Source organism: Pseudomyrmex gracilis, unplaced genomic scaffold, assembly GCF_002006095.1.
Source record: "Pseudomyrmex gracilis isolate BER0280 unplaced genomic scaffold, ASM200609v1 scaffold_120, whole genome shotgun sequence".
NCBI lineage: Eukaryota > Metazoa > Arthropoda > Insecta > Hymenoptera > Formicidae > Pseudomyrmex > Pseudomyrmex gracilis.
Window position 1 is genome coordinate 1 of NW_018020704.1, and position 11270 is coordinate 11270.

At 34.3% G+C, this 11270-nt stretch overlaps 2 protein-coding genes across 5 annotated transcripts; both read left to right on the plus strand.

Annotated features, from left to right (window-relative positions):
• The first annotated feature begins 2262 nt into the window (after positions 1-2262).
• LOC109856501 (N-alpha-acetyltransferase 35, NatC auxiliary subunit) lies at positions 2263-5886 on the plus strand. Its single transcript, XM_020431840.1, has 10 exons — positions 2263-2359; positions 2538-2596; positions 2915-3450; positions 3524-3716; positions 3870-4051; positions 4123-4455; positions 4572-4964; positions 5043-5216; positions 5368-5484; positions 5560-5886. Exons 1-10 carry the CDS (start codon positions 2301-2303, stop codon positions 5698-5700), a joined length of 2187 nt encoding a protein of 728 aa, XP_020287429.1. The 5' UTR covers positions 2263-2300; the 3' UTR covers positions 5701-5886.
• A 603-nt stretch (positions 5887-6489) lies between these two features.
• LOC109856502 (UPF0692 protein CG33108) lies at positions 6490-11036 on the plus strand. 4 transcript variants are annotated; one of them, XM_020431842.1, is made up of 5 exons: positions 6490-6865; positions 7505-7952; positions 8097-8429; positions 8526-8744; positions 10582-11036. In XM_020431842.1, exons 2-4 carry the CDS (start codon positions 7708-7710, stop codon positions 8725-8727), a joined length of 780 nt encoding a protein of 259 aa, XP_020287431.1. In that variant the 5' UTR covers positions 6490-6865; positions 7505-7707; the 3' UTR covers positions 8728-8744; positions 10582-11036. The 4 variants fall into 4 exon arrangements, with proteins under 4 accessions (XP_020287431.1, XP_020287430.1, XP_020287432.1 ...); XM_020431841.1 differs by lacking the exon at positions 10582-11036 and having other exon boundaries at positions 6494-6865; positions 8526-9358; XM_020431843.1 differs by lacking the exon at positions 10582-11036 and having other exon boundaries at positions 6494-6837; positions 8526-9358.
• Positions 11037-11270: the final 234 nt, after the last annotated feature.

Genomic DNA, 11270 nt, shown 5'->3' on the forward strand with positions numbered 1-11270 from the left:
CATTAAGAAGAAACAGTATAAAAATGTTTTTTTTTATTTATAAAAAAACCAAAAAAATGATAACTGGAATAATAATTGTTTTGAATTGAATCCGAAGAAAATGAAAGCGCGCGCGTAGCGCGCGTTGTCTGCTAGTCCTCCTTTTTTTTTTTTTATAGTAAAAAGGGCATGTGTACCGAGAAGTCAGCGTTTGGAGTCGAATATCTCGCACCCATTGTTGCCTCTTTTCCGCGTTGCCGATTGGTTGGTTGGTTGATCGAGTCGAATCGAATCGGTAAGATCGAAAGAGTAAATAATAAAAGCGATGTTGAGACAGAGTTCGTCGTATATGTAGAGAAAATTAAAAACGTAACTAAAGTCACGTGACAGGAAAGAGTAGAAAAACAACACGTGAAAATAACGTGACTGTAATTTATATTATATATAACATTAAATAAAACATATTATACAAACATATAATTTATTATATATTTATATTATACTTTATATTGTATTATATGTATTATGTACATACTACAGAGTAATGTCACTGACCTTCGCCGCGCGGCTTTGGTGGGGGGGGTTACTGACCTCGGCCGCGCGGTCTTGGTGGGGGAGGGTCACCGACCGCGGGCGCGCGGCCTTGGTAGGGGAGGGTCACTGACCTCGGTCGCGCGACCGCGGCAGGATCACTGACCTTGGCCGCGCGACCGCGGCGGTGTTATTGGCTTCGGTCACGTGATTACGGTATATATATATATATATACATACATATATGTTTTTCCACTTCTCTCTCTCACTATTTTTTGAGTTTGATTTTCATGCGTTATTTCTGACATTTTTCATATGTGTATTATATGGTTTATAAGACGTATATACTATCTGTCATCGCGGTGACAGGTTGTGTCACTGGTCTAGTTTCCACCGAAACTCTCAATTCGGTTTCACTCCGGTACGGATTAAATTTAGTGTTCCGTTTCCATTGGAAGTAGAGTACTTATAGATCGAAGCGAAAGCGAAATCAGCCCAATTTGACAGGTTTCCATCGACTTAAATTTGATTCTATGTCGCATTAGGTGTGAATTAATGCTTCGTTGGAAACTAGACCACTGACAACACGTTAAATAAAAATAACAATAGCGTGCGCGTAGCGCGCCTGTGTTGTGCTAGTTGGTACAAAAAAAATCAATGTATGTCAAATTGGCAAAGTGAAAATTCGCAAGAAATCAAAAAATTAGAGAAGGCGTTTTATTTTACGCACGCGCATTTTTTATTCGAGATCCGGCTGGTCGCACATGAATTTTTGTAACATGTAAGCATACGACGTAAGAATTAGCCAATGAATGAGCGTATAGAATAATTCAACCAATTAACAATGAAAAAAAAATCAATTAACTTATACTTAGAATAAAATCATTAAACAAATAAATATGATTTATAAGTACAATTATGATTTATAAATGAGCAATATTTGGAAAAATAATACTTTTCTATGTTCAATCATGCAATGATGTGGACTAGTTATTGTACGGAGATTGTAATGAGATATGCAAATATATTAATTTTGCACTGATCATAGATCAAGTAGAATTGAGATGACACAACTTTTCGTAGCAACTACTCGTATATGCCGGTTGAAATTTTTCCGTGCGAAAAAATTTCAACCTGCTGAAATTTATCTTATGTTTAAGTTTATAGCAGAGAGAAACCTGAGAGCGGCCATCCTATTGTAATTTTTTACGACGGTTTCAGCCGCTGGTTTTAGCCGTATTTCCACAAAAGTGGAACTCAAAGGCCGTTCTCTATGAAACTCAAGTCGCAGGTGTCGTGGAACTGATCAATCACGTTGGTCGATTGGCTGATTTGACTCTGCAATTGGTCAATTTCACGAGATCTGACACTTGCGTTTAATGTAGACCGGCCTTTGAGTTCCACTTTTGTGGAAATACGGCTAAAACCAGCGGCTGAAACCGTCGTAAAAAATTACAATAGGATGGCCGCTCTCAGGTTTCTCTCTGTTTATAGCTATTTCTATATTATGGCTGTGTTTCAAAATTCACTGCCAGCGCTAAAAGATCTATAGTTTAAGTCACATATATTATACAATTTTAGCACTGGCAGCGTGCTGGCAGTAAATTTGGAACACAGCCTATAGTTACTGCAGTATTTTGACCTAAAGCTACTTTTTGATTGGTTTTCGAGCTTATGCTTATGTCTTATGCTTATGGTTACGGAGATTCATGTGCGATGGCCTTTATGTGTGATTGCCTTAACGGCCCACTGAGCCACAACAGCACCAAACCAAACCATCATCCACAATTATGGCGACCATGGTGGAAGATCAGCTTTCGATTGATATGAATGAGGATAAAGATTCAGCGTAAGTTTCGATGTTCATAAATAGCAGTAGCGAGGTTTGTTAGCGAGTCGGTTGCAAACAAAGAACTTAACGAAATTCGTCACGTTTCCACAGTTTGAACTGAACACTCGGTGCAATTTAACCTAATGACACCGTTTGTGCATTTGAATTAAGGCGATTTAATTTTTCATGTTTGCAGTTTTCCAATTACACACAATTGGGTGGATATCACTCAAGAGTTTTTCGAAGCGATTACAGGTACTTAAATATTTAGAAAGTTTTGAGTTTAATCTTTTTTTAATGGGACAGCATATTTTCATTAACACAGTAATAAACTGTTCAATAAACAATTAAAGTCATGTATGTAATATGTTGACTTTTAAATGACCTCAGACTAAAAATCATGTTTCTATGGGAAAAAAGAATTTTATATAAAACTTAATCTCTTAATTAACCTAGTCAGAAATTGTGAATTAATCCTCAGCATGTAAATGCATTATATAAAAATAATTTATAAGCAGTATTCATGTGTAATAATGTCTTCAAATTTTTGCTAATATTTTTGTTTGGATTTAGAGTTAGAACTGGGAGAATTGCTACATGATGAGTTATTTGGATTATTTGAAGCCATGTCTGCTATTGAGATGATGGATCCAAAAATGGATGCTGGCATGCTGTGTAATCGAGGAAACAACAAGCCTTGCACTTTTACGCAAGCAGTAGATTCAGGAACAATTAAATTGGACAATTTTACACCAGCAGAAATAATAGGAATAATTGATTCAACATATGCATGTATAGTGTCCTGGTTGGAAGGTCACAGTCTTGCACAAACTGTTTTCACCAATTTATATTTGCATCAGCCTGGACAAATACTAGACAAGCCCTTGAAGACTTTTTGTTATGCAGTGTATAAAATAATTGAGATTATCAAGGACTGCATTAACAAAGCTTTGGTATTTGAAGAAGAAGATTTTCAAAGTGTCACCTATGGTTATAGATTACAGCAAGACATTACAGAACAGAAAACAATATCAATGTTACGAGAAGTAGAGGAAGAGCTGCACAGAAAGAGCAGAATAAAACTTGTGGATGTTGAATCTGAAAAAGAGGTTAATATTGTTTTTTTGTTTAAACTTGAAATATCTCTTCAATCTTATCGGTATTTAACAATTTAATTTGCAGTATAATGATGGAATAGCACTGTATGCAAGAATTCGATTTACCAAAATGTTCTATCAAGTATTAACACTAATGGGTCGGAAACAACAGCTGCAGCAAAATTTAAGCGATTGTCAAAGACTATTATCAAATTGCGCTGATATGCTTAACATCATGATCGTAACAGTAAATCGTGGAGAAAAAGCAGATGAAGTTTGTAAGTATATACTATGCATATATTTAGTTTTTTTTTTTTTTAACTTTGATGTTACTGTTTTATAAAAAATCAAGTTTTAAATATTCTTTCTTGTATATGAATATATATATTTTTATTTGCGAGAAAGTGTGTGAGACTTAGTTTTAATTATAGCTAATTATCCAAACATTATGGGATTCGATCCGATGGTGAATCAACGATTACTACCACCAACGTTTCCTCGATACACCAAAATTAAGCCAAGGATTGATACTCTAGAATATCTAATGGAACTGATAAACAGATTTAAAATGGTTACCAAGATCACCAATCACACCGGATTTCACGCAGCCTTGGTAATTAACGAAGAGTTCGCGTTCTTTATCGATGCGAGGCTCATATATACAGTAAATGAACTTCCTTTTAGGACTTTTTCTTAGAATTCTCGCGTCAGAGTCCATGCATATTGTCTAGATCCATGTTGCAAATTGTTTACTTGCCTTCTACTAATCGTGTCTTTGGTGTGCACAACTTTGCCGACGTTTTAAGAGATGCCGCGCGTAATTTCATTGCGCCACCTGCGTTGATGCCAAAAAGTACATTGCTTCAAAATCATCAGGCCAAGGAATATGTCGACAGCTTTCTGTCTCACTGTGTTACTCTATTTGGAAACCTGTTACAACTTAGTGGACATAATAGAGCAAGGCAGAGAGATAAGTTGGCACATTTATTAGAAGATTTCGCGACATTGCAAGATGAAGTAAGAGTTCGCTCGTTATAGAATTTTTTTTTGGTTGTTATTTCTGTACCAAACGTTGACACTTTTGCTTTACACACATGTCTAGCAAAGACTTACAAACACAATACGCATTTTAGGCAGAAAGAGTCGACGGATATTTGCACACTCTATCTTTGAAGAACGATCCACCTAGAGCTCACTTGGCTTGTTTCGGTACTTGGATTTTGTACCACACATTACGTGTAATGGTCATGTATCTTCTAAGTGGTTTTGAGCTTGAGTTATATTCAGTGCACGAATATCACTACATCTTTTGGTACCTGTATGAATTTTTGTACGGCTGGCTTGTATCCGCAATTACGCGAGCCGATACGATTTTAATGGAACAGGACGTGCACAACGATATGCATAAGGGCAGAGGTGGCAAGAAAAGTTCTAAAAATAAGAAAAAGAAGTCTACTCCAAGGCCATACAATTTAGAAATAATGATGTACCAGGCATTGCAAAATATATGTGGCGGATATTATAAAGTATATATATACTATCCTATATGCATGTAGATTTATAAATATGCAGTTTAGTACAGGTAAATATCGTGAAATCTTTAGGCTCTAGTCGGTTTCCGTATGGACGGAAAAATACCACTTCCAGAGATGCAGTTTGATTCCGAGCGAGTGAGATACGAGCACAGATTATTGCCGTTTTCAACTTTGATGACGCCACCGCCTGTGCACTATCAAGAATTTCTTGATATGACAAACGCGCAAATGCATAAAAGAAATGTAAGTGCAATGCTTGATATTACTCATTTGTGTCGTTTTTAAATTAAGAGTTGAATAAACATACTCGGTTAACGTTAAGGTTTATTAACGTTATGGTTAATTAACGTTTTGATCATTTATTCTGATTATATTTCAATTTCCATTCTTGCAGGAAAAAGTAACTAGTGAAATGCAGTACGTTGCCGGTTGCCGACATTTTCATCAAGCTAGAAATATGTTAGAGCGCGCGTTATTGCTTTATCCATCAAATAGTTTAATGGAAAACGAAGTAAGTTCATAAAAACATAAGTTTATTGCAGCTTTATAGCATTATTGTCATCTTGCACATTTTTGTGTTTTGTAGATTAACAACTTGTTGAAAGTAGCGAAAACGAACTTTGTGGTGCTGAAGCTATTGGCTGACGGACACAAAAAGGACTCGAAAGAACCGCCAGTCTTCGATTTCTCTTGCCATCGGCATTTTCCTTTAATTAAAATAACTTAAATTACATATTGTTACTTTTTTTTATATCGTAAAGAGAAAATGTTATTTATTTTTTCTGTCACATAGAAAAATGTCTGTCTCATTTGAAATGCTTTGAAATGATGATCTCTATACATATTTTTACCCTCCGTCATTCGATACAAAAATAACAAACAAATTTTTTTGAAAGATTTTGATTTTAATTTATGTATAATTTTGTACATTGGAAATGTATGTGTGTATGTGTGTAGGAGGGAGCAAATTATATTTATAATAATACACATTGTATTTATGACAAATTGTATCTAGGGCAGATGTTTAAAATGATTACTGTAAAAGATTGTACTAAGCTAAAGAATTAAAAATTTATGTGAGCTGTGTAAATATATACATACATATGTATATACACATATATATATATATATATATATATATGTATACATATATATATATGTATTAAAAAATGATAGTTGCTGATAGATGTCTATATAAACATAGTTTTCTCATGTTTTAGTTTAGCGATCTCATATTCAACCCTATTATATTTACATTGTATGCGTTATCTCTCTTTAATCTTTTTTTTTACACACATCATGTCTCAGCTTACAATAATAATTATTTCATTTTAAATGCAACGTTTGCAATCGCCAAGGGAGAGAGAGAGAGAGAGCAGTGTTTTTCTCTACGAAACGTCAATCCACATGATTGGCCGGTTTTACCTGTCGACCCAAGCGATTGGTCAATTTTGACGGAATAATCAGCTGCTCGGAGATGACAAACTGGTGGTCCGCAGAATTTCCCAATTTAATATGTCGTTCTGTCTTCGAATGAACTCACAATGCGCATGAGTTGGCTGGGTGCAACTTGTCCAAGAGCGAGAATGATGCAGCTTCATGTGAATAGGCATTTTCGTAAAGGACCATCGGATTCTCGTCTAACGGATGGTGTAGTGTATACATAACGCTGGCAGATCTCATTCGTCTAGAGACATCGGGAGAGACACCTGCGAGTAATGTCCGACGTGCTGTACTCGTGCTCAATCGAAAAATATCGTTGATAGATATCATGCGCTTCTAGAAGGATACAATTGTGAGCAGCTTGAGTGTGGTCAGTGTGTTTCGCTCGATGTTAATAACAACTCTCGGCCACAAGAGAAGAGTAAGCCATAATATGGATGCATGCGAGTGTTAGTATTCTCATTTGAGAATTACATAATATATATATATGCATGAGTCACAATTTGTCACAGGGTTGAATATTGTACGTGGGGAGGGGCAGAGAGGAAGGAACTGCAAACGTCAAAGTTGTATAGTAACGATGACTGTTCTCGTTGCTTTCTGTTGCTTCGACAATTACAAAAAGAGCCAACTTGTCGTTTATTCTTTGAGAGTTTTTTTAACTGTCGCGTCGTACGATAGAGAGCTCGTGTCGGATAATTAAATATCTTTCGTATTTTTTTTATTATGTACGCTTATGCCGTTTATACCCCCATTGCGGATGCGATTAGTTGTTATTCCTTCTAATGTCGATTGCGTGATGCGCTGCCATTAAGTCTCGTAGAGGGTATGTGCGATTTTTTTTTTAGCTTCTAAGACGTATCTGTTTCCCCTAGAGACTTTCCGAAACTTTGTGCGAGAGAGTAGTCACATTTCTTCGCATTTGTGCCCTTGAAAATTGATTGAACGATTTAAAAACTTTATGTTTTCGAACAGATGTTCGATCGTTCTCTATAGACGTTCAGGTCGAATAACCCCGCAATCGCTGTCGTTTGAATCGCAAATAGACTTGTTCGTATAATTAAATCGTACTAAATTTTGCTTTGCAGGTTTTGCAGGAAATTCCGAGGAGCTTTCCACATCAGCGATCAAAGAGTGTTCGTATTAAATGACGTCAAAATCGTCATTGTGAGCAATGATAGAATTATATCTTTTTGTACCAATGGGTGACATTTCGTAGCTGTTGGAATATTTATATTCTTTTTCTATTGAGAACTCAGTCGTTATCTATTTACATTATTGACATTGAGAAATGCCAGCACCACCTCCACCTCTTTCAAACTTACCTGGAGCACCCATGTGTGAAAAAACAGAAGACACTGACACAATGATACCAAACAATGATACCGACGATACCGATTCCCTGCCCTCTTGGGCTAAAATCACACTCACTCCCATAGAAACTGAAATTGAAACTCTCATTGCACGAAATGAATTGAAAGAAGCTGAGGTAACTTATTTCTGTCAAGTAGAGCCAATTCTTCAAGACGGGCCACAGTGAGTATTGTTTCACGTTCGTTATCTGTAAAAAAAGCTGGATCTTATTAGAAAAAATTATTAACACTGTTTTTATATATTATAATTTTATAGTTAACATTTAATTAATACTTTAGCATAAAATAATAAATATTCTCTGTACAGATGTGGTTTAGTAGCACTTGCAATGGCAGCACAAGAATACACAAAACCAGTTTCGGTAAGCCAACTTCTTGCTGAAGCTCGTGTTAGAGGATTTACGCAGCACGGAGAAGTATACAGTGTCGATTTTATGGGAACATTGGCAGCGGAATATCTACCTGATCACAGACCCGACATACTAGTAGATCTACAACAGTGTCCAGATACATTAACTCATGCTCTGGCACATGGAGCATTAGTGTTGATTCCTTATGACTCTGATTTCAATCATGCTCCGTGTTTGAAGAGGGGCCACAAAGCACACTGGGCATTGCTTGTAGGACTAATTAGTTCTAGGTATAATTTAATTAAGCTAATCAAAAACATTTTAATATTATTTCTAAAAAGTAACATGTACGTATGTATGTATGTATGGTTTTTAATATCTTTTAGACAAGGCTATCACGTTTTGGCACGGCACGGCAAGTCTCGTCATTTGGCTTGCTGGCCCTTACGAGATCTGATTGAAAGTAATGGCAACTTGGAAGAAGAGGGTACAGCAAGACATGCAGGAGGATACGTTATACCAAAGGGTGGTGTTGGAGGACAGAAAGGTTTACGCGGCAGAGCATTGGCATTACATCCATACATATAGAGTTATGTCAAAAAAATGTAGGTAATTGATAATACTAAGAAAAAGAGAGAGAAAACAATTTACCAATATGTACGATGTTACTTTAATCCGTATTACAGTACGACGTACATTCTCGAAACACAATACTGCACATACACGTACACACACACGCACACATACAGCTTTCGCAGGAGTCAACTAATAATTATATGTATAACATATGTGACGCTTTAATATGTACACTTAAATTCTCAATCAGTGTGTACGATCAAAACTGTACATTTACAGACTATTTTACGCAAATATTGATTGTAACATTTACTCACCGAAATCGTTTTTTCCCGCGTCATCAGAATCAGGAAGTGGTCTTTTTTATTTTCACTCACGAAGTATCACGATTGTAAATAAGAATTTCAGCAGGCCAAAGTATGTGCACGCAATCAAACTGAGACAATTGTCTTAAAATTACGCAGCTATCATATTGAAATGCAAGAAATATATGCATGTATGGTAAGGCAAATAAGATATTAAAAAAATGTTTACATAAATAGATATATACGAGTATGTATTAGTAAGCCGTTATCGAGAAAGATGATTGTGGTTGGCATTTTTTTTTTTATGTTGGTGCAATAAATAAAGAGTAAATCTGTTATAACGATTTTGCAACTATATTTCAGGCGATATAACTTTATATTGGCATGCTGTAATCGAATTTGATACATCACTCTTAAGTGAAATCTCACATACAGCATGTTTGGTTAGGTACTAATACATATAATTATAGACGTCTAGTTGAAATAGAAATACAAACTTGTCAAACTAAAAAAAAAAAAAAATCTTACACGTATGGGTACACACGCGTGCGTACGTGTGTGTTCACACGTGTATATGTATGTATGCATGTATTTTGAAATATTTAACAATGTGATATATTTTTTTTCATATTTAAATATGAAATATTTATTCTCTCTTCTCTAATATAAATCATTAAAATTTATATATAAGAAATTTGTTAAAACCACCACTAAAACTAATACTTGTTACTAAAGCTCGTCTAAGCAGTTTTACTGAAGCAATTTTAAGAATTATGACGCTGACACTTGTTTGCATGGTTATCGATATATCAACGGATTGTGATAAAATATTATTTGAGCAACGCTTTTCCAGTCGGTTGTAGCGCCCAAATATTTAGACTTTTTGCGTCACTTTCTTGCGAAATGCAATATTACGCGAGTTTCTGATGTCTTGACGAAATTTTATTTTTATTTTTTGTTTTATAAGTATAAATATTTATGTTTTTAATAATTATTTATTGCTTTATATGTGAAACTTAAGTAAATTATATTTTCCACAATATATGTAGATACACAATCGAAGACTTAAAAGGGATATATACTCAATAAGTGGCTGATCTATCTTCTCAGTCATATTCCGTACGTTTTTATATATATATCGAATCTATCCGTAATATTCGCGTAATAATGAAAGAAATCTAAAGAGATGCTATATAAATTTGTAGACTTGAAACAGTTTCGAATTAATCGAGAGAAGCCTTTAAAATGAATTCTACCTAAGTGCCGTAAAAGACCGAAGTCTATTTATAATAGAAAGTATATACATTACAGAAATACACACGCAGTCCTATTTTCAAGCTTCTCATTATAATAAAAGAAAACAAAATATATATGAAAGAGCGATGTTCCCAATTTGCTTCTAGCAAAAGAATTTTTTTATTTGTATATATGTTGGCATATAATGACATGCGTGTACATACGTACAAAAAAAGAAATTCTTATCTAGAAACGATTACGAGTACACCGCTCCATCAATAATATGACATTTTACCTGTTTTGTTTAAAAATACGTATTTTGCAGGTAACATAAGTGTGGCTGAAAATCATCTGAAAATTTAGGATGTTTTCGAAGCGATTTTGATAATTCTTAAACCGTTTGTGTTATTGTGTGGATAGTATCGAAAATATAAATATCTCTTTTTTCTGTAGAAATTTATCAAGATGTAAGCGCGATGTATGTAAAAGTATAAGAAAATGATGTCTTCCTTTATCATCGCGATACAGTCTTCATACAAATTTACAAGAAAACGAACAAAGAAAGCGGAATATGTACCAACACTGTGTAACACCACATATATATAATTTTAATTTATGTAAGAGTAAATATTAATTTAATATTTCACTGATTTATTTATATGTAAAATTATTTAAAGAATATGTTATAGTTTATAATGTAAAAACGATACAACTGTAACTTCTCTTGTTATGTTAATTATAATTTTGAAAATAATGTGTGTGTATGTGTATATATATATTTTTAGATATATATATATATATATATATATATAAACTGCGATATTTATATGTTAATTATATTGTTACAATTTGTTGAACGTGCCTATATATATTTATTTGATTAATATTTTTCTTAATTTAAAACTAAAGAGACAAAATACACATGAAAATTTGTATAACCGGCGTAGATTTTAAACCAACTCATTTGTATATAAATGTATTTTATATGTGTAAAAAGAGTATACATTGCATGTT